Source organism: Chaetomium tenue, assembly GCF_020726465.1.
Source record: "Chaetomium tenue strain MPI-SDFR-AT-0079 chromosome Unknown F5144scaffold_1, whole genome shotgun sequence".
Classification (NCBI taxonomy): domain Eukaryota; kingdom Fungi; phylum Ascomycota; class Sordariomycetes; order Sordariales; family Chaetomiaceae; genus Chaetomium; species Chaetomium tenue.
In genome coordinates this window covers 3,790,448-3,812,016 of record NW_027117329.1, presented here as the reverse complement: position 1 = coordinate 3,812,016, position 21,569 = coordinate 3,790,448, and the positions used below count along the sequence as shown (strand labels likewise).

General features: G+C 55.6%; 7 protein-coding genes and 1 non-coding gene across 8 annotated transcripts; 5 read left to right on the top strand and 3 right to left on the bottom strand.

The window, feature by feature from the left end:
• Nucleotides 1-319: 319 nt before the first annotated feature.
• Nucleotides 320-2,224, bottom strand: F5144DRAFT_502519 (aldehyde dehydrogenase domain-containing protein). Its single transcript, XM_066786406.1, has 3 exons — nt 1,648-2,224; nt 1,371-1,588; nt 320-1,313 (listed from the first exon to the last, which is right to left on the bottom strand). The coding sequence occupies exons 1-3, from the start codon at nt 2,100-2,102 to the stop codon at nt 418-420; spliced, it is 1,569 nt and encodes a 522-aa protein (XP_066648785.1). The 5' UTR covers nt 2,103-2,224; the 3' UTR covers nt 320-417.
• Nucleotides 2,225-2,477: 253 nt separating this feature from the next.
• On the top strand, nt 2,478-2,957 carry F5144DRAFT_480556 (Endoribonuclease L-PSP/chorismate mutase-like protein; the record flags this gene model as incomplete). The annotated part of the gene is made up of 1 exon (XM_066785236.1): nt 2,478-2,957. The coding sequence occupies one exon, from the start codon at nt 2,478-2,480 to the stop codon at nt 2,955-2,957; it is 480 nt and encodes a 159-aa protein (XP_066648784.1).
• A 2,514-nt stretch (nt 2,958-5,471) lies between these two features.
• Nucleotides 5,472-7,163, top strand: F5144DRAFT_588953 (amino acid permease/ SLC12A domain-containing protein; the record flags this gene model as incomplete). The annotated part of the gene is made up of 2 exons (XM_066789987.1): nt 5,472-5,623; nt 5,690-7,163. The coding sequence occupies 2 exons, from the start codon at nt 5,472-5,474 to the stop codon at nt 7,161-7,163; spliced, it is 1,626 nt and encodes a 541-aa protein (XP_066648783.1).
• A 555-nt stretch (nt 7,164-7,718) lies between these two features.
• On the top strand, nt 7,719-7,799 carry F5144DRAFT_t21. The gene has a single exon. It is a non-coding gene; the product is annotated as a tRNA-Arg (tRNA).
• Nucleotides 7,800-9,181: 1,382 nt separating this feature from the next.
• F5144DRAFT_608434 (uncharacterized protein) lies at nt 9,182-10,640 on the top strand (the record flags this gene model as incomplete). Its single annotated transcript, XM_066791591.1, has 3 exons — nt 9,182-9,751; nt 9,932-9,985; nt 10,025-10,640. 3 exons carry the CDS (start codon nt 9,182-9,184, stop codon nt 10,229-10,231), a joined length of 831 nt encoding a protein of 276 aa, XP_066648782.1. The 3' UTR covers nt 10,232-10,640.
• Nucleotides 10,641-11,136: 496 nt separating this feature from the next.
• F5144DRAFT_47918 (uncharacterized protein) lies at nt 11,137-12,598 on the top strand. Its single transcript, XM_066785144.1, has one exon. It carries the CDS (start codon nt 11,293-11,295, stop codon nt 12,502-12,504), a length of 1,212 nt encoding a protein of 403 aa, XP_066648781.1. The 5' UTR covers nt 11,137-11,292; the 3' UTR covers nt 12,505-12,598.
• A 1,797-nt stretch (nt 12,599-14,395) lies between these two features.
• On the bottom strand, nt 14,396-17,368 carry F5144DRAFT_47841 (uncharacterized protein). The gene is made up of 2 exons (XM_066785103.1): nt 15,201-17,368; nt 14,396-15,142 (listed from the first exon to the last, which is right to left on the bottom strand). The coding sequence occupies exons 1-2, from the start codon at nt 17,239-17,241 to the stop codon at nt 14,442-14,444; spliced, it is 2,742 nt and encodes a 913-aa protein (XP_066648780.1). The 5' UTR covers nt 17,242-17,368; the 3' UTR covers nt 14,396-14,441.
• Nucleotides 17,369-18,771: 1,403 nt separating this feature from the next.
• Nucleotides 18,772-19,623, bottom strand: F5144DRAFT_478033 (peptidase G1; the record flags this gene model as incomplete). The annotated part of the gene is made up of 3 exons (XM_066785081.1): nt 18,772-19,069; nt 19,144-19,286; nt 19,348-19,623. The coding sequence occupies 3 exons, from the start codon at nt 19,621-19,623 to the stop codon at nt 18,772-18,774; spliced, it is 717 nt and encodes a 238-aa protein (XP_066648779.1).
• Between the last annotated feature and the right edge of the window lie 1,946 nt (nt 19,624-21,569).

Genomic DNA, 21,569 nt, shown 5'->3' with positions numbered 1-21,569 from the left:
ATATAACATACAAACAATCGGTGGTAACTGCAGTGTTGTCGGGGGTAATCGTCCGAATGATGTCACGGGGAAACTCGGTGTAAGTCGACCTACCAGAAAGGGGAGTGAGACCCATTGGGATCCATGCCGCTGATCTCGGAAGACGGATCGCGGGACGGATGTGGGCAATAGCGCGTTGTGATTGGCCAGGTGCAGCTCCGCGGTCCCGGCTCCGAGCCCCGGCGCCGGCCTAGCTTAACCGTGGAGCTGATGCCGGGGCGCGACAGTGTTCAGTTCGGGATACATCGGAAGCAGAGAATGCAAGAGGTCCATGGGATGAATCCGAACAGGCATTATGGCAGTAGATACCAGATGGAACCTATCTGAGTACAACTATTTGAAACCACTACATCTCCGTAGTAACACCACAAACACTCACTAATACGCCGGCAAATGCAACGTCCTCGCTACTGTGAACACCTCCCTCGAGTACTCGCCGCCCTCCCGGCCGGTGCCACTATTCTTCATCCCACCAAAGGGTGTGCCGAGGTCCCGAACCAGCCAGCAATTCACCCACACCAACCCCGCCTCGATCTGCTCCCCAACACGCCTCATCCTTGCCCCGTCAGTGGTCAGGAGGACGGCCGCAAGACCATACTCGCTATCATTCGCAAGACGGACGGCGTCGGCCTCGTCGTCGAACGGGCACACGGTTACGACGGGCCCAAAGATCTCGTCCTTCAACAGCACCGAGTCCGGGGCCACATCCGTCAAGATGGTGGGCGAGACCCAGTACCCCTGCGTGCCGCCTTCTTCCACCGGAGGAGGGACACTCCCCAAGTTGAACGTGACTTTCTCGTCGGCCGCCAGTTGTAGATAGCCTCGAATCTTGCTGTAGTGTTGTGCACTGGCCACGGCACCCATCGTTTCTCGGAGAACATACTTGTTGGCGACATACTCCGTAAAAAGGGCGAGAAACTCCTTGTAAGCCGCGCGCTCGACGTAGATGCGAGAACCGCAGAGGCAGATCTCGCCCTGGTTTTCAAAGGCTGCGGTGGCTGCGATTCGGATGGTGCGCTCTCTCGTTGTTGGGGCCATCGAGTCGGCAAACACCAAGGTCGGATTCTTGCCCCCGAGTTCAAGGGACAGGTGTTTTCTAATTTGATGGGCAGTGGCACGACGAATGGCGATTCCGGTTTGGGTACCTCCGGTGAACGAGACACCGTCAACCAACGGCGAAGCAACAAGTGCTGCCCCCGTGGTTGGCCCGTCTCCCAGGACAATGTTGACAACACCAGCTGGCAGTTCGGCTTTTTGGAGTAGTATCCCCAGAACTGTAATATGTGTTAGTACCGTGAGACGGGTAGTCAGGTTAGAGGGCCCAAACTTACGATATGCAGACATGCTCGTGATCTCACTTGGTTTTGCCACCGCCGTGCACCCGAATGCAATACAAGGCGCAATTTTCCAGGTCAGAAGGTACAAGGGCATATTCCAGGGTGAGATTAATGCAAAAACGCCGGCCGGTGAGCGATGCTCGTATGTGAGGGCCACCCCATCGACCATTCGCGCAGCTGTCTGCTCGTGGATAATATATGTTGAGAAATATCTGATCGGCGTCAGGTCACTGTCACTGCAAGCCTAAACACACTGCCATGGATGACCTACGAGAAGTTCGAAATGGCCCGGTCTACTTCGATCCTTGCTCGCTCGATCATCTTTCCCTGATCGATGCTTTCCCATACGGCAAACAGCTCGCGGTTCTCTTGGAGCAGCTCGCTGATGCGGCGAAGATAACCAGATCTCTCGTTGCGTGTGGCTTTGCTCCAGGTTTGGAAAGCGTCCCTTGCATGGCGAATCGCAGACTCAACATCCTTCTCTTGTGCACGTGGGAGTCTGTAGAGGAGTTTGCCAGTTTTGGGCTCATAAGAATCGATGAATGTTGCTGTTGCATCCAACGTCGGTAAACCAAGTTTGCCCGCAACATAATTAGGCAGGCACATCGGAGTGGGAAGGGAGGTAATGAACGAGTTCGCCTTCTCGATCGTGTCACATGCCCAGACTGCATCGGCGCTATCCGTTAAGGCCTGCTGCGTCCATTCTTCTGGGTTCATTTGGCCCATTGTGTATGTGTGTGATAGCCGTGGTGTAGTGGTACAGTGATGGCGAAAGTGCGTGTTGATAAAGACGTTCCTTCCACATCTGTGCTTGCTTAAGTTGCTCCCATGGTCGTGGCTTTGTGGGGTTGCGGCTGCCATCAGCTGTCGATTGGACCATCCCCAGAAACTCGGCAATAAGCGGAGCGGATGGCGGATGGCGGGCACTGGCGGGTTAGCCGCGGCTCAGCACAAACCACCAGCCCAAAGATGATATCATCGCACCCGAATCTCAAACTCAGGTACACAGACAACAATTCGAGGTTTGCTTGTATTAGGTAAACATTTTCCATTAATTGCAACGCCCCAATCTCGAATCCCCAGCGGCGCACAAACCTCTCAATGGCGACCCCCAACGGCACAAGCTTCATCCTCCCCTCCGGGGCGCAGGGTCTCGCCAACTACCCGCACGCCCGCACCATCGCCAGCACAGCCAAAACAATCTTCGTCTCGGGTATCTCCAGCCGGCGAGCCGACGGCACCTTTGAAGGTTGTGAGACCAAGCCCGACGGGACGCACGAACTGGATTGCGGCGTACAGACGGCGGCGGTGCTGCGTAACATCCAAACCGTCCTCCGGGGCGCTTCCGAGGGCGCCTGCAGCCTTGAAAACGTGGTCGATGCGACAGTGTTCTTGGTGGACATCCGGCGCGATTATGCCGCCATGAACGCCGAGTGGAACAAGATCTGGCCCGACCGCACCAAGGCGCCGTCCAGGACCTGCGTCCAGGTGGCGGCGCTGCCAAACGAGAAGATCTTGGTCGAGATCAAATGCCAAGCAGTGGTGTCGGAATGGGCAAAGAATCCGTGGGAGGAATTGTGATGGGGTTGGTTGGCGGGCAGATCCGATGATTTACGACGATGCAACATCCAAAGGGAATCCTGGGCTGTGTTGCCCTTAAAACCAAAGCCATATCAAATCTAAGATCAAGCCACTTTCCTGTTTTCGCATGCAAATGTTCTGTGCTTGTACAAATGGGGACAGAACCGGTAGGGGCGAGATCTCATTTAAACAGCAACGAAGACGAAGCTATCGTTGTTGCGGGTAGGAGCTATTGGAAAATATAAAACAGCCGTCTCTGAGTAGTTAACCGAGTAACGGACATGGGGATACTACTACGGGTGGCCACCAATCCCTGTCACCAGAAATATTGATGCCAAAGCCCATATGTTCAGGCTCCGCCACGTACACGAGAATTCGTTCTGGACACCATCCCAGCAGTCGGCAAGGCGCTAAGCTGGGTCTTCGCCAAGATCAAGGTCGCCAACAAGGACATCATCGACTTCGTGGGCTTCCTGTTTGACTGGGGGTCCATCCTCAACTACGCCGATTCCATAGTCGCCTTCTTCATGTCTAAGGGGGCTTTGGGGCTGGGGGTGGGTTAGTTGGGCGCGTGGGGGGTTGAGGGTTGGGCGGTTTGGTTGGAGCTGAGGAGACGGGGGTGGTGAAGGTGAAATGGATTGTGGGGGTGTGATGGGGAGGTAGGTAGGTATTAATCAAGGGTTGGGATACCCAGGTAAGTGGTTATGGCAATGGTTTCCTTTCTCCATGGAAGGTTGCGTCAAGCCTGTTTTATTAGCATCCTGTACAAACAATATTGCAGTAATAGTAGACATGCTGAAGTAGTCTGATCGCCGCACCTGGTAGTGACTAATCTAAGTAGGGTGGTTGGGGTGATCCGAGGGTGGTTTATTGTAGAGGCTTTTCGTGCCGCTATGTCAATATGGTACGGGTTTCTTGGTCTTCTCAAAGTTTCCACTAGCAACATTGAAGCGGCGTGAATAGGGGTTTTGAGCGACTCAGGCACGCCCTCCAGGCTCGGCCCATATCTCCTCTATCCTCTACCCCTATTCTGGGTCCAGGCCACTTGTTAGGTAGTGGAGTTGTTAAACCCCATCATCTTATCTTGTCGGAGGGGCAAGGAATGAGGAACTTTGGACGGCGGTTGCCAACGAACCCTGGTTGGTTGGCAACTTCCGTCCTTCCCAGATCCAAGGAAGTTCTCGAAGGTTTCCGTGCATTAGTTTAAACGCAGGTACTGAGTATTGAAGCGATGATACCCGATGTTGGGTTGATCAATGCTACCAAGTGCCAGTTCGTCAACGCGCCTGCCTGCTGTTCCAGGTCCCTCTCCAGATAACGATAGCGGGGGGCGGTATCGCAGATACCAGGGCCGACCCTGCAGGGTTCCTTCCATCTGGCAGGGGCGATTGAGCGCCCCGCACCAAGAAATTCAGCTCTGGGCTGAGTGAGTCTGGCGTGTCTGGGCAAACTCAATGCCGACTTCACTCCGAACTCAATCGCACCTTGCGCACCGCGGGGTTTCGTCTCTTGGCGTCGAGAAAGCCGGCCATCTCCGCCTTTTGCACGGAATACCCCAGTTTGTCGCTCGGAACCACCGAATCGGGGGAACGGAGCCGTCGAATTGAGCAAGGGACGAATACTTTAACTCGTTTCTCTACCGACGACCACCGAAAGCGCACAATCGCCGTGCTTATCTTAGTCGAGTCTTGGTCTTCGGATAGCCGCGGTTGAACCACTCAACCAAGTCCTTGATGGTGCTACGATTACGCTGCCAGGCTGCTTGGCCTGTGGGCCGCACGAGATCAGCGTGCTGCATTGCCCAGCATGGATCGTCCAAGACAAATGGGAAGGATTGTTCAAGGATTGGTCCATTGCGAAATAGGAAGGTCGTTGATTCTCTCACCGACCGGGCTTTTGCCCCCAAACCGAGACCTGCGACAGCGAGGACGGCGTAACCCCGGCGATGGTTGTTGTTCTGCTGCAGTCCATCCACTCGTCATCCACTCAGGGAGTCAGGCCATCCAAGCATGATCCATCCAGCCATCCTCTTCCCCGGACATGGGTCCGGCAGTCCCCGTTCCCATGTTCCCATGTTCGACCCTCACGTGCCGAACGAGTCGAGTCGGCCGCGACAGATTGATGCAGTAAGCAGCTCGCCCAAGAGTATGTCCTACTGCACTCCTCCCGTGGGAATGGCATGTTTTGACACATGCATTGCTTTCTTGCATCCTTGCCACCGCCGCACCTCAACCGTCGTCCGGGATTCACAGCCCTCCAGGATCTCGAGCCCTGAAATAACGGCCGGGTGCTACCCAACCTCCACCACGCCTCCCGGATCCCCAGCTTTTCTGCTCATCGCTTCCCCCGCTCGCGTCGTATCCAAATCGCACCCACCTGTCGCTGTGGGGTGCAGGTCGTTCCAAAAGATAAGCGACGCGTTCAAATACGCCTGCCCTCCCTCCCTCGTGTTCCTCCCGCCAACGAAGTGCTGCCCGGGTTTTCCACCAAGCAGTTTTCCGCCGCCACGTCAAGATGAAGAACGAGGGGTATGACGAGAAGCCCAGCGCCGACGAGTCCCAGGGCGGCTCGCAGGTGATTGATGGCGTGGTGTCTTTGGACGAAGCAACGCAGTTGGAACGCGGCCTCAAAAGTCGACACATTCAGTTCCTAGCGCTGGGTGGCGCGTGAGTCCGACCCTTTTACTCCCATCCCCAAGCTCCGGCCCGGCTCTCTAACACATGGGATAATAGTATCGGGACAGGGCTGTTTGTTGGGTCCGGTGCGATTCTGGCCAAGGTCGGCCCGGTGCCATTATGGCTCGGCTATATCTCCATGATGCTGGTGGTTTGGATCGTCATGAACACCATCGCCGAGATGACGACATACCTACCCATGAAGGGCATCACTTTGCCCTACTTCACGAACCGTTACGTCGACGACAGCCTGGCATTTGCCTCTGGGTGGAACTACTGGTACGCGTATGCGATTCTGGTCGCTGCCGAGGCCTCAGCAGGCGCCATCTTGCTCGACTATTGGGAGACGCCAGTCCATTCGGCGGTATGGATTACCATCATCCTGGTTGTCTGCCTCGCTCTCAACATTATCGCCGTCGAGGTCTTTGGTGAAGCCGAGTTTTGGTTTGCCAGCATCAAGATCATCACCATCATCGGACTGGTCATCGTAGGCATTGTCATCATGGCCGGCGGCGCCCCCGGGGTCGGCGCCATCGGGTTCACGTACTGGAACAACCCCGGCGCCTTCAAGGAATACGTCGGAACAGGTGCGACTGGTCGATTTACCGCCTACTGGACCGCCTTCGTCCGCGCCGGTTTCAGCTTCATCACCTCCCCTGAGCTCATTGGCCTCGCTGCCGGCGAGACCGTCGCCCCGCGCCGCAACATCCCCAAGGCTGCGCGCCGCTTCCTGTATCGCCTCGCCCTCTTCTATGGCGTCAGCAGCTTGATCATCGGTGCTATCGTACCCTACGATGACAAGCAACTGCTCACCGAGACGGCCGACGCCAGCGCCAGCCCCTGGGTCATCGGCATCCAACGTGCCGGCATCGGCGGCCTTAACCACGTCATCAACGCCGCCATTCTGACCTCGGCCTGGTCCGCCGGCAACGCCTTCCTCTACTCGGGCTCCCGTATCCTCTACTCGATGGCCGCCACCGGCCAAGCCCCCAAGATCTTCGCCCGCACCACCAAGCGCGGTGTCCCCTACGCCGCCGTGGTCGCCACCTGGGCCGTCGGCCTGCTCGCCTACCTCAACGTGTCCCAGAGCGGCGCCAAGGTCTTCCTCTGGTTCATGAACATCTCCACCATCTCGGGCTTCATCGGCTGGATCGTCGTCCTCGTCACCTACCTGCGCTTCCGCAAGGCCATGAGCGTCCAGGGCCTGCTGAGCACCCTGCCCTTCCGGACCATCGGCCAGCCATACGCCGCGTGGTTCACGCTGTTCATCATAACCCTCCTGACCATCACCAACGGGTTCCAGGTCTTTGCCAAGTGGGACGTGGGCGACTTCCTGGCTGCCTACATCACCATCCCCATCTTCTTGGTTCTGTATCTCGGACACAAGGCGATTTTCCGGACACCGTGGCTCAGGAATGTGCACGAAGTCGATGTCACCACGGGCAAGAAGGAGATGGATGAGTTCTGCGCCAACGACCACCCGCCGGTGCCCAAAAACTTTTTGCAGAGGGTCTGGTTCTGGCTTGCTTAGATGTTTGGGTTTTATTATTTGGACTGCAGCACGTTTGGTTATGATACCCGAAGCTGGTTAGTCTGTCCGCCTTGTAGGGCGAAGAATAGACAAAATAGATCTTGTCTGAGCCACCTCGTCTCACGTACTCATGTCATGATAATCCAGGCTGTCTTTCCGCCATACGTTTACCCCCTATTTTTGACTTAGGAGCTGCAAAAGCTAGGTTCAACATGAGGCTGGCCATCCCTAGCAATGAAAGGGTATAGTCGATTGACACTTCAGAAGAAGCCTATTAAGTTGGAGTCATCTTGTCTATCCTGAACGCCTAGCCACCTCCTTCCAGTTGGAACCAGCTGCTGTTAGCAGTAGTGCTCATAGTGTACCTAGTAGACGTCTCGCCCATCACCACCATAGCCCTCGAACAAAACGGCGAATATCGAACTTGGTAAGGTGGTTACTACTCCTCATGGCCCTTGTTTACTAGTGTTGTTGGAACATATATGCCGTTCAACCTCGCCGTCAAAAGGTTGATAGTATTGCACTTTCAACACTACTGGGTATCACGAGTTCTACGGTCGAATGGCGTAAGGGTAGCGCATTACTTTCCGGTGAAGAATATGGTAAAGGCTCTGGGTTCGAATCCCAGTTCGATCGTTGCTTTTGCTCTCCGCTGCATGACTCTCTGGGTGCTGAGGGTGGATCCGAACTTTTACCCATATTGAGTGAATTCACCAAGGGTGAGCCAACGGGGCAAGCAAGGGAGAACTGGGTGCACAGGCTGAGGAATGTGGAGCAGACCCTCCAAAGCCCCAGGGAGGCTGGAGGGTGACCTCGCTGCCGATCGTCCGCGTGCCGTACATGATCAAGGGGTGGCTATGCCGGATACGATGGAGATGGACTCGGGATGAGGAGGCTACTTCGCAAGTTCGGTAGGGAGATCTCGGGGACGTAGAGCGGCACACCCTATTCCGATCCTTTCGTTTTCACTTCGGCTTTCGGGCCGCAAGTCTTGTTCGCAAAGACATGGTGTACGTACAGAGTAGCAAGTCAGGGGACTGTTGTTTACATACTGTTGCCAACTCACAAATCCCAGGGCCCTATCCATGATGCCTCCGATAGACCTTCCAACGACTGGTGTGATATAGTTTCTGAACACAGTCTGAATACTATAGAATGATGTCGAATATGACGACGGCGGCGAAGACCCGCTCCCCGAGAACCTGTTAGCAAAGTACAACAATGAACAAGCAGCCTACAATAGCGCCAATCAACAACGTCGAGATCATAAAGCTGGTGCTTGGCTCGTCTCTATCAGAGTATATTCATGGATAAGAGGCGGTTGCCGAGGCTGTATAACTGGTCCCTAGTCAGCCCGCTGAATCTGACAAAGGTGCCTCTCAGGGGTGATTGTCCTACACATCGCCCCCAAGATATGTTTCGACAATTTAAATCTCATCCTTTAGTCCTAATCTTGAGTGTACCCTTCTTCTTCGCAGCACTCCATCCGCATCGCCCATCACCATCCAAAGACACATGGGGCCTATCATGATTTTGTGTAGATGTGTTCGCTGTGGGGCGGAGTTTGACCAGGATGTAAGGCTTGGAAGGTGTTGTTAATAGCAGCTCTTCCAAGAAGAAGACAAAACGAAAAGAAAAGAGAAAAGAAAAGAGGAAAAAGGAAAAGAAGAAAGAAAGAAATATGGATACGGTTAACCAGGTTTCAAATATCATACCTATTATGAATATATGAACAAAGACATATTCACCTAGTCCACCTGACTGTTCAGAACCAACATAATTACTAAGGTTGACCCCTGAACAACCCCCTCATACCTGGGCGGCTGGCGCGTTTGATCTGAAATCCTGGCTGGTTGAGAGTAACTATAACTAGGACGTCGCTAGGCTGTGCGACAACCAGGGGCTTTTAATCTCCTCCGTCAGTTGGATACCCCAGGTTGGTGCGAAGGAAGCAGGGTTTTCTTTTTTTCTTTTTCTAAGATTGCTTAAAGGTACATAATCTTTAGAAAAAGAAGACCATGGCTGCTTCCCCACCAACCTTCTCTTATCCTCAGACGGTAAAATATCGCTGTCACATCGTCGAGTATGGCATAGTAGTCAAAGCCAAAAAGTATGGGTGGAGCGACCACCGGAGGTCCCGGAAGGTTATGAAGCTGGACGAGCTTTGTCCGAAGTGTGAGAGGAAACTGGAAAGGAAGATGCTTCGCAACTTGCATTGGCTGAACGACCGGAATGACTTTACGATTGAATACGTTTATCTTTACCGCGATGGGGAATCGCCCATGTCCAGTCCCGAGTGGCCCTTGTATACTGAATCTGAGTCGGAATCCGTGGACGAACACCGCTCGCCCCCATGGGCAATGTGGGCAGCCCTAAAAGACGAAGAGAATGAGGCGGACGACGAGGCTGGTAATGATCATGGTGGGAATGATGATGAGAAGAAAGAGGAAGCAGAGGAACAATCACCTGAGCAGAAATTGCTTTCTGGTTTGTTGGAACTGTTAGGCGAGGACTGGGGCGAAGAGTTCTCCGAGGGAGAGGAATCACTTTCAACCGCAGAGGGGAAGGACGGAATACTTGAAGTGGAGGTACCTGCTTTGAGAACTGCTGGCATGGGGAGCTAGCACTGACTAACTCGAGGCCCTGAATCAGATGACTTTGGTTTGGGGCCCGCCGATGGTGATTAAGGAGAGACCCCATCCCAGGACGAGGCCGAGGAAAGGAGCACTCGGAACAAAGAACAATAATCCGCCCCTGGGCGCATGCAGTCGATGAAAACGGCCGGGCCATCGGGATGTCCAGGCCCGCAGGAGCTCGGAGTTGTAAGTAAAAATAACCCAGGACGACAAAAGTCCACAAAGAACTCAGTAAAACATGTTGCCGCCGTGACTACGCGCCTGATGAAACTGCTTACTGTCATCAAGTCCCGAAACAGCCTGCTGTTAGCCCGCGAACCCCGACACCATCCCACCGGTATCGAAAATAGATCTGATCTGGATGGAACCGTGGAACCGTGGAATTTGAACTTGAGCTTGAACCCAGTCATGAAGCAAGCGCTTGAAGAATGAGTGAGCATGGGCTCAGCATAATGTCTTGGTGCTAATCAGACATCAATATTCCAGACTGAATCTCTCCCTGAAACTTAGCTTGGCTGTTGGCTGTTCTTCACGACCTCAGCGCTTTTAGCAGCAAAAGCTAAGGCTCTTCTTGTTCCTCCCGTTCTCACTGCTCCAGCGCCATCTAGTCGCGCGCGTCGAGCAAAAAAAATCTCGAATGAAAAGTAGATGCTCTTTATGGATCCATTCAAGAATTCGGTTCCGTCCTGTCGGGTCCGCTAGGTGCTCAGCATGGAGCATTACTGCCCAATGCTTTTGATTTCATGCAAAAAATAGAGGCTGAGCCTGCACGAGGTTGTGGGGGGAAAGCCCCTGGAACATGGAGGTTTGCAGCCATAGCCGCCTGGCGGCCTCGGGACCGGCCGGCTGGCAGTGGCTAAGTGGGTCCCAATTGCCTGGCAGGACTTCCCAGGACGAACCGCATATTTTTGGAAGGCGGTGCAGACCGCCAGAGTGGGGCTTCCGGCTTGCGCACACTTGGGGAGAATTTCACCTCGTCTCCTGCCTTGTGGCATTGTGCAACCTGATTCGCTGGCTGTTGCCTGGAAACGGCGGCCGATAGCCCCTCCCCCACCTTTCTGCCTGTCAAGCCTGTCAAGCCTGTCCTCACTTTTCTTTGTCCGCCTGCATGCCAATGCATCGATTGAGCGGTCCAGATTGGCCTGAGATTGGTTCCCTCCCACAATTCCGCGCTGAGCCATCCGGCAACCCACCCCGCATCAACGGTCCCACCCGGACCGGACACAGACGAGTGACGTCCTCACCGTGACTCCGTCCTCTGGTCCCGCCTTTGACACCAATCTAGGACTCTAGGCAGAACACAGACAATATCTGATCATGGGCGCCCTCGATCTGACGATTATGGACAGGCCTCGTGTATATAGGGGCCATGCCCCCCTCGTCCTCAACCACCCGGGGTCATGACCATCAAGCAGCCATTACTTGACCACAACTATCGACCACTCATCAAAATCATCAACACATACTAACAATCACTTGACCACTCGCCCACCATGCCGCACTTCTCCTATGTGGCCGCCGAGTCGGGTCATCATCGTCGTCGTCACGATGAACCCCAGACACACTACCAGTGGCCCGTCACCACCACTCACCAGAGCCACCACTCCCGGCGTAAGGAGTCTCGCCGGGTAGAGGGCCCCGACTTCCGCTTCTGCGTCGAGCTCGGCCTCGTCATCCGCAGCAGGAAACACAACCACAAGACCGTCACCGGTCTCGAGGACGAGATCAGCAAACAACTCAACCGCGCCGGCATCGCCAACCACCTCGCCAGCACCCACACCGCCCCGGTCTCCTCCCGGCAATGGACCATCGCCAGCGAGCTCTGCATCCCCTCCCGCCCCAACGACCACCGCTTCGGCATGAAGCTAGTCTCCCCCTTCATGCGCTTCGCCAAGCGCCCCGAATCCTGGCAATCCGACCTCCACACCCTCATGCAAACCCTCAACACCCACTTCGAGCTCACCACCACCCACCAATGCTTCACCCACATCCACATCACCCCCTCCTCCGGCTACTGGGACCTGCACCAAGCCAAAGGCCTCGCCAAATCCGCCCTCTACTTCGAGCGCTGCCTCGACGCCCTCGTCCCGCCCTACCGCCGCAAGAGCGTCTGGGCCAAGAGCAACCGCCACAACCACTACTTCGAGGGCCTGCCCATGGCCGAGTGCTTCGACCGCATCGACGCGCAGACCACCCCCGAGGCGCTGGGTGCCCGCATGAACTGGTGCGCGGCCGACTCGCCCACGGGCGTGGCGCTGGGTGCGCGCCCCGGGGCGGATTTCCAGCATGATGCGTATCGCTGGGCGTTTGTGGGGTTGAATGAGGGGGCCGGGCTGGGGACGGTCGAGTTCCGCCAGCCGCCGGGGGCGAATACCGGGGCGGAGGTGATTGCGTGGGTGTTGTTGGTGGGGTGTCTGGCGCGGTTGAGCTGTGGGGAGGGGGTGGCGCTGGATCCGGCGCAGAAGCCGCAGTTGAAGAGTCTCGGGGAGTGGTTGGTGTATGAGGCGGAATGGTGTGGGGTGCCGCAGAAGGGGTTGTTGGGGGATTTGGTTAAGCAGGCCGTGCCGGTTACGCCGGCGCCGGGGACGTTGGCGGGGAGGGATGCGGATGCGATTACGATCGACGAGGACCAGCGGTTGAGGTGGAAGGCGGGTGATCGGGATTTGGTGCTGGAGAAGTATAGGCGGCTGTTGAAGCATGTCTGAGCTTCTTGGGAGAGGGAAGCTGACGATGGTTTACGTTTAATTATGCGGGCATGACCTTGGGATGAGATTCCCGCAAAAGGCAAACTTGGGTATGGGGCTACGGGGCATGGGTCGCCAACTGGGTTGGCGATGGCGTTACGGAAGATACCATGGGACACACAATGACATTATACGTTGACGTTTTGGTCTACATTTGTTTTTTGACGTGAAGTTGTGCCTGAGTGATATGTTGTTCATCTGAGACATGGGGATATTGACATGTGGGGGAGTGGTTGACATGGTGAGCACAGCTTGGCATGCGGAAAACATCTTGACAGGCGGACATGCGAAGGCGGATCTTGACGTGTGGAGATCTTGACATGCGGAAGGGATCATAACATGCCGAAGGGAGGGCGTGCTGATCGCTGTGACGTGAAGTCCTGGGTGACTGACTGCTCTCGGTCAACATTGCGGCATGAGTCATTGGTCCCCGAGAATGCAGCTGGCCCGCTCCCTGTGCGGCCGCCAAGGCGGCCTCATTCTTGCTGCCTCGCAGGCTGACGGTCCCGGTCATGTGGGGGTACAATGTGACGCGCAACCCCCAAACGGCAGTGGCTTGTCCCTTGTTGTGCAAAACTGGAAGTGCCGAGAAAGGAGACAGAATTGCAACACAAACAACCCGGAAAGGGGGTATGGGTTGCTCAGCTAGGTAAGTCTGTGGACGTCGAACCTCGGTCAACAACCTGATGCCTCGCTGCGTTATTGCACCGGATAGCAGGTGAGCTGATGGTCAAGAGCAAGGGGGGGACATCTCAGAGCCTTGCATCAAAACGATGACTTCCTTGACCAGCATCGCTGGTGACGAAAGACGCGTACTCTCGGTCAACGTACAACATGAGATAACTCCCAAAGTGGGAAATACCGTGTACGAGAGACAAAGCCAGGGGAAGTTAAGCAAGGTTGTTTTGGTCTTTGCGTCTATTTTGCACATCTCTTGTGATTTGGGCCTTTATGAACTAAGGGCACCCCTTTCGTACCGCTTGGAGCAAGTTCACGGTTTGGTCATAACTTGTGTTGCCCCTGACTTTCCGGTTGGTTAATAAAGGATGATGACGGTTGTTAGGGCCGAAAAAAGGGAGAAATATAAACCGCTACTTGCAATTGACACTGTTTAATACCATATTTCTGATTGCCTCCTTTCATTCTCACGTCTCGTGTATGTCATGAGTTACCTGTGGTCTCGCCACAGATTCGCCAGGCAAGCCTCCGTTGTCTTGCCATTTTGCACCAACATGGGTCCCATATTGACGGAAACGGCTTTTTGGTCTTCTATTCTTGGAAAACTCCTTTCAAGCTGCCTCCACACCACCGTGGCAAGGACCAAAGAGAAAAAAAGCTGGATCGCATAGTAAGATGGGGCGGCAAGGCCAGTTGTGAGCTGGGGTGGGTTGTACCACGCCATGGTTGCCCTTCCGTCCTAGTGTGACTGAAGCTTTATTAACGCTAGGGTGATATCCGGCCATGTTCCTCGGATTTATCTTGCGATCTTTTCAGGCGCCGTTGGTCGCCGCAGGTTTGTTGGATAGATGTATGGCCTGAGCCAGCCGGCCATGGTGAATTACTACTAAGTGTCTGTCTGATCTAAGTTCTCTAACCCAATGCCCCTTATGAATGCTAAATGTCATGAACAATGTATATCGTGAGAACTCCCAGTATAATGCCCACCCCCAAGAAGGAGTATCGATCGTCCCCTGAACTGCAAACCCAGAACTCGCACGCTGAATGCAACAACTCAACCATCTAACCGCCAACGCCGAACAGAATATGTCAACGTGAACCATCAAAAAATGCGTCACACCGGGCCAGGGCCCCGGTCCCAAGCCATCAAACACCTCCATCCACCCTTTCCCACCACCCCAACAACCCCCCAACCCTTCTCCAACTCCACCATCCCCCCTCTACAAACTGAACAACCCACTCCTCCTCTTCCCAAACGGATACACCAACAACGCGCTCAGCGACAACCCCACCGAGATGTTAATAGCAACCTGAATGACACTAAACAGCACATTAAAAGCCGAGTTATTCAGATCCCCCGACTGCGTCGTCGTCATGGACATGGTCCCATTCACGACCGTACCATTAGCAAGAATGGTCTCGTTGCGCACGATCTGGTCGGCGCTGGTGACGCCGCTCAGCAGCGAGCCGCTGGCGGCCAGGCCCGAGGGCACCTGGACAAAGATGGCCGGGAGCATGGCGGCGGCGGCGAGGCCGTAGCCGATCTTGCGGGCGCGCGGCGAGAGCCCCGCGGCCGGGTCCGGGCTGGCGCCGCCCATCTCGGGGTCCGGCGTTGCCTCTGCTTTCGGGTTGACCGTTGATGCGAGCGTCTCGTCCGACTCGCCTGCGGGGGGGCAGTTGTAGTAGGGGGAGTGGCGCGCCGCGCGTTTGCGGTTAGTGAGACGGTGGACGCGGGGCTCGATGTGGCGCTCCCAGATGTCGAGAAGCCAGTTTTGGGCGTACCGGCCGAGGCGGGAGTAGAGGTTGGCGAGGACGCCGATGGTGAGCGCGCCGAGAGAGCTCGACACGATGCCGTTGCCTTTGAAGAAGCGCGAGGCGAAGTTGTTGACGCAGAAGGCGGCGAGGGAAATGAAGACTTGCACTGGAGGGGGATGTTAGTGAGCTTTTCCCCTCTAAGAGGAATCGGCGGGAGTTCATACCTGGTGTTTGTTTCCACTGGGCCTGGTTGATGACGCAGAGGCAGAGCGTAAATGGGAGGACAAAAAGCAGGTAGTAGTTCTCGGGCGGTCTCTGCGTGTACCAGCTATCGCCAACGGCGCAGTGCACCGCACTGACAGCGTTGCTGTCCATGTACCCGTAGATGACCGACCCGATGGTAAACCCGTAGCCCAGGAAGAGGGTGTAAATGAGTGCGTAAACCATGCGGACTGAGCCCGAGATCATCTGATGGCTTTGCAATTCCAAACTCGCGCTGAGGACCATGTAACCCGGCAGGATCAGAGCGATGGGTGCTTGTGCGAGGGACGAGAAACAAAAGATCTCGCCGCCCCGGATGGAGCCGAATACCCTGGCCAGAAATGAGGTCGCCACGGCTGCCGTTATCTCGAATACGTTGGCGTAGAGTTCGTTTGCAGGCGAAATGTAGAGTTGCAGAAAACCAACGAGACAGCCGAGAATGAAGCAGATGGGCATGTCGATGTAACGGCCCTCAAAACCAAAAGGAGCAACCGTCGCCGAGGCGATGCCGTAGAGAAAGATGCGCAACCACATGGGGAACTTTGGCTTGCGAGCAGTGATATCCTTCAAGCGTGCGGTCGCTTCGTCGACGCCCATGCGGTCGTGTACAACCTCCTTGTAAATCTCATGGACATCCCGCAAACGTCCAAAGTCCAGGCCTTGGCCGGCGCGCACAATCTTGACTTCTGTCGTGTGAGTGTTGCTGTCGTCGAACGAGATGATCATGGTGTCCGGAAGGTACAGAAATTGGCCCTCGATGCCAAGTACACGAGCAGACATCCTCATGTAGGCTTCTAGTCGGTGGGTCGGAGCACCGTAAATCATGAGGGACCTGCACAGTCTGAGGAGGTAGGCGTGGCGGTTGATGATCTCGGCGATGTGGATCTTGATGCGGTACTCGTCGGCCTTTTTCTTCGATTTACCGGGTTTCTTGCTCTTGCCCGCCTCGTGCTTCACCTTCTCAGACACTGCGTCGGAGATGTCCTTGGCAGATCCTGGAGCAGCGAACATAAATGACGACTCCATGAGTCCGGCCAGGGTGCTCGACGACTGTGTCCTCCATGGCCGAGGGCGGCGGTGCTCCGGTTTCGGTGTGCTCGACCTCGAAATCGGGGGGCTACTCCCTGGCGTGCTTGGTGCGCTAGAATCGGCGGTACCATGCCTCTCCTCGGACCCGTAGAGCTTTAGCAGCGTTCCTAAAATCCCGCCCCTGTAAGCGCTCGGCGCGGGCACATATTCCAGATCGTGGTCGACGGGCGTGACAGTGCCAGACGTCGGCGGGAGAAAGGAGTTCATCAGCGGGCTCTTGTGGCGCCGATGGGTCCTCACGAGCTGATCAGCCTCGAATTGTGCGTTTCTGCGAGGTCGGACATTCTCCGTGTCTTTCGAAGGTGGCGCAAAATCTTGGGCCATAGTGGCTGCAGAGTCGAGTAAGCGGTCTTGGGCGACGGCTCCTCTCCCGGAGTCGATCAAACTCCTTCTTGATATGGGAGCGGAGGCAGTCCCGACGGCATAAGCGAGCCGATCTGCCCGGTTCTTGGCTTCGACCTCAGACCTGTGGGGAGTGGTTGGCATGTCGGCCGACGTTGGCAGAGCGGACGACTTCCGGAGCACCGGACGGGGCCGACTTGGGCCGGGCTGCCCCCCGGCCTGCTCGCTTTCAAAGTACCGAGCCACCGCGGCGGCTAGCTCGGCCTCGTCAACAGAAGGTCGTCTGGTTAACAGTTCCCCTTGCAAAGGGGTAGAGGCGTTGCTGTATGGCGATGGAGCGAGAGAGAAGTAATCCTGGCCGTCATGCTGCGGTTCATTGGGCGTGACACGGAATGGGCTGCCGAGAGTGCTACTGTTGCTGGCAAAGCCAACCCGTTTCTTCTCCTTGCCCCTGGGAGGCTGCAGCCCTTCGCTGGTTCCCTGTGGTGAGGGAGAGATAGAGCCGTAGGGTTGCTGCTCGGGGCTAGCATCCCCCGGCGTGAGTCGGTCTTCCTGTGCACGCGGCGACGCCATCGCTGCGGCAAGACCCGTCCCGAGGACTATGAGCCCCTGATCTCGCCTGAGGATCAGGCCCTCAAATTAGGCGTATAGGGGAAGAAGTGGGAATGAGGTTATGAACCTCAGAATGTCGGTCGAGGGGTTGGCCGATCGGGGCGGCCCTAGGAGCTTCAGTTTGTCTCTCACAAATTTGGATTGACTACCTGTGGGGCTGGTGCAAAGGTTGAAGAAACTAGATCGACAGAGTGAAAGGAGGAGCACAATCTCAAATCACAAAATGGAGATGGAGAGGCGAGAGCGGTTGCGGGTCAAAGAGTCGGGAGCCGCGGGAGGATAGCAGAGCTCTCTTTGTTGCGTGACCAACATCTTGATGGAGAAGCGGCATCCAGAAGCCTGCCGCTCGCCGGGAAGGTGGAACCCATTGTGACGGCAGAGGCTGGGTGTCCGGGATGAGAAGTTTGTCGAGATCTTCGGTCGGGGTTCTCTTTGCCCAAGTCTCCACTGATAAAGAGTCCAGGCCATCGAGTCCAGGAACTCAGCTCTGCCCACGTTCCCAGGGCTTTGGCAATGGCCGTGCCAGTGCTCGCCCCTGTGTGCCCATGCGCCCATTCCCGCCCCTGCGCTTCGTATCTTTGTGCGTCAAGGGGATTGTTTACCGCCACTTCGGTGGGCCATCAAGTTTCGAGTTTTGAAGTTTCTAACCAAGAGGAAAGACATGTGCGGGCCCACACGTCATCCTCAGCCCGGCCAAGAGCTCCAACCCGTTGCTCGCTGCTCGGGTTTCCGCATCCGACCTACCCGCTAACAGGCGAAAGCCGCCCATAGAAAAGTCGATTGCATCAGCGCTCGGGAACAGGCCGGATGAAGCACCATGGCACCACAATCGCACTTGTTGTTTCCCATCTTGTCACAGCTCGTCCATGCACACCTTCCTTGCTCAAGTGAGTCAATCGCATCAGTGCATCGGTGCACTGGTCAATTCTTGGCGAGTTAGGCCTCGATCGCGGCGGGTCGGTAGAATGAGAACCGAGATTTCAGGTTTGCGCCCAATTGGCTTCAGGGGAGACGGGGGCCTGGTTCATTGTGACGATGTACGCGTCGCCGATTGCGCGATGGGTTCGGAATGGGGCTGCTGGGTTCGACAGCGTTGAAGTAATTTGGTGATTCGATGATGTCAAATTCGAGTCGAGGTTGATGCGGCTCTTCTTCAATTCCATGTCGGAATGCGGCCCTGAAATGATTTGCCCAGCGGACAGGCACACGCGACAGGGGGACAGGCTCGAGACATGCCCAGAAGCCACCGGGAGGGCACAACCGGATGTCCGTCGCACGGACCAATTAATCGCACGGCCTGGCCCGGTTCAACAGAAAAAATCGAACCCAGGATGGAAATCCTCCAAAACAATCCCAAAATCTAAAAACCATCATCAGCTGCAACAAAACAAGACCCACGTGTGGTCGATGCAACCTTATTATCGTCAACTTGCTAGCTCTAAATTAAGGGTGTAATGCCCCCCCTTTCAATATATGTCTGGACGGTCTTGGCTAGAGATGCGAGACGAGGACCACGTTAGTGTTGTCGTAGCGCTCAGCCGAGCAGAGCACTTGACCCGTTTCGTTCTGAAGATGCACCATGGCCGCCCCGTCAAAACCAACAAGCTTGCCGCTCGCCGTCGTCGCCACCGAGTCGACAAACCAGAGGTCCGAGAAGTGCGCCAACTCGACCTGCTCCCCGGACTGGTAGAAATCCTCCACTATCCACTCAACGTCCCGACGACACAGCTTCGGCCCGTTGTTGATTTCCATGGTGACCGCGGTGCCCTGTTCTGAGTTGGTGATGACCCTACAAAGTAGCGATTGTCAGATCATCGCGCCAAGAGATCGCCAGGAACCACCTCTTCCGCCACCACCACTTACACTGTCCCGCTCGTCTCATCCCTCGCTGTGATATTTACCGATACCCAATCGCCGGGCTTAACCTTGAGACCGTCGATGCTATAGGCAGCCTCCGGGTACCATTCCCACCAGGCCGAGGCACTCTGTCCTCCGTTTGAGTTGACCTGTGCACAGCTTCAGTCACGCTTGTCTCGCATTTAAATACCGCCACGGCCAGTCTCTTACAACGGTCGTGAAGCCCGCTTGCAATAGGGTCGAGTTGCATTCCGCCCCGTCGATGCCAACCCACGCGGCGGCGAACTGCGGCGCCGGAATCCCTGGCCGTAGCGTCAGGTCGGGCACGGTGAAGTAACCGATCGCGTTGGTGATTTTCTCCGTCGGGGGCGCGTGCTGCGATGCGCCGCACCAATTGGAACTATAACTAATAGTATCCCTTTCGACGGCTTTGTTGTGGCCTCGATGCAGCCGGGAGCCATGCTTGCCGTGTCTCAAGGCCGGCATCTTGACGAAGTCTAGGATTGAGGCGTCTACATCTTTGCCTTTCTGTTGGACGCTCGCCTTGAAGCTCAGTTGTGCAGTGACTGTCGTCGCCACCAGCGAGGCGATCGATACTGAGCGGACAAAGGACCACATGTCGTCGGGGAATTTCGAGCGATCAGCTCGTCAGGGTGCTGATCAACACTTGGCAAGCTGCGTGTTTCGGCATGGAACACTGACGATTCAGGGTTGCTTGCTCCAAGGGCCGCGATGCGCACGAACGAGGCGGCGTACGGGGATCGACGACAGCGGAAACAAGGAAAAAATAAAAGACAGCAACCGGGGATGTTGTCAATCCACACCGAGGATCTGGCCCCCTTGATGTGTGTGTGTGTGTGCGTGGGGCCTCGTGTTGGAAGGCTGGCACCTCCCGAATCTTCCATTTCCATTTCCCCCGGCTAGAAAGACCTTTCCAGCACCGGTCCCACCCCCCAATTCGGTCGTCGCCCACGTTCGTGGTCCCGTCAATGCGCCCAGCAATCCAGGTTTTCCCCTTCAATAGTCTAGGATTTTCGGAGGCTAGCGCCCCTAACGTTGCATCTCTGTCACCCCGCAACCCCTTATGGAGTTGGTCGGGACAGGGTTGTGTCTTAAAATAACATGCGCAATTCCGGCCAGTGCGGCCCGCATCGGTCTCGGCAACCCGTTGCGTCTCGGTGGGAGCCCTATTATAATGCACCCGATATACCGTACCCTCGGGACCACCTCACCTGCAACCGTGGATGAACGTCCACATCCGTAACGGAGCCGAAAAAGGACGGAGTCGTGTTCGACAACCAGGCTCAGTTGGACGGACATGTGGTGCCACCACTACGAGACGTGCAAGGCAACCTGTGGGACAACTCTGGGTTGGGAAGGATAGCGACTTCATTGGAAAGACGTGCGCTGTCCCCCCACGGGTTCGTCTGATGTCAAATCAGGGGAAGTCTTGATGGTGGCAAGTTGTTGTGAGAAAGAAACAAGGGGAGATTCTATGGCCACGAAAGAGGGGGAAGTTAAGAAGGAAGATGAGAAAAAGAAAGGACGAGAGAGAAAAGGCAACGATAAGAGAGGCCAGAAGAAACCATCACCATGAAACCACCAGCGGTCCCCTTCACCCCCTAGCTAGGCTCACCTTAGATCCCATTTATGGTACTGGCTCCGGGATCAGCGATGCGGTAATGAAGTACACGTTCTCGCTCGGGGACAGTCTCTTCCAGCTTGCGGCGATAGCGACGGTGGGGTCATGGCTGTCTTTGAGAAATACTGTGCGTCGGTACCCCAGCTAGCCACCCAACCCAAGACGTGATGAGGACAAGGGTGTGTGGCCTCCGGACGCACTCCCACATACACACTAACACCACAGATAGCTGGCCGTGCCGTCATTGTTGTGTCACAGGGGAGAGGGCTCGTGCGGGAAACCTTCGTAAACTACGCCCTCAGCCCTACAACTACGGTATCCACACGTCCACACTCGTGGCCCGCTGGTTAAAGGGTCACTGACGCAAGTCACGTCAACTGAAGCGGCTCGTACGAGTGCGAAAGAAAGGCCATGAGTTGCATGCCTCTAGGCCCCTTAAAAGCCCCTGGGGTATTGTGTTTAATAAAAGTACATGTCGCCTATGTCAGGAAAATAACGAAAGAAAATAGAAGAAAAGAACGAAAAAGAGAAAAAGAAAGCAAAGAAAGAAGACAAGAATAGGAAAATAAAGTTCTGCCCTTCCAAGCACCAGGAAAGTCGCTCATGCCCCAGTTCAAATATCACCACAAATGGTTAGAAACATGACACTCAAAAGCCATCGCATGCTAACATGCTGCGAACGTAATGCATTTCGAATACACAAACAAACACCTATTCGAAAAGCCAAACCAGAACCGCCAATCCTACCTAGCCCCTACCCTCCTAAAACGCCGCTGCAAGCCATCTTGAA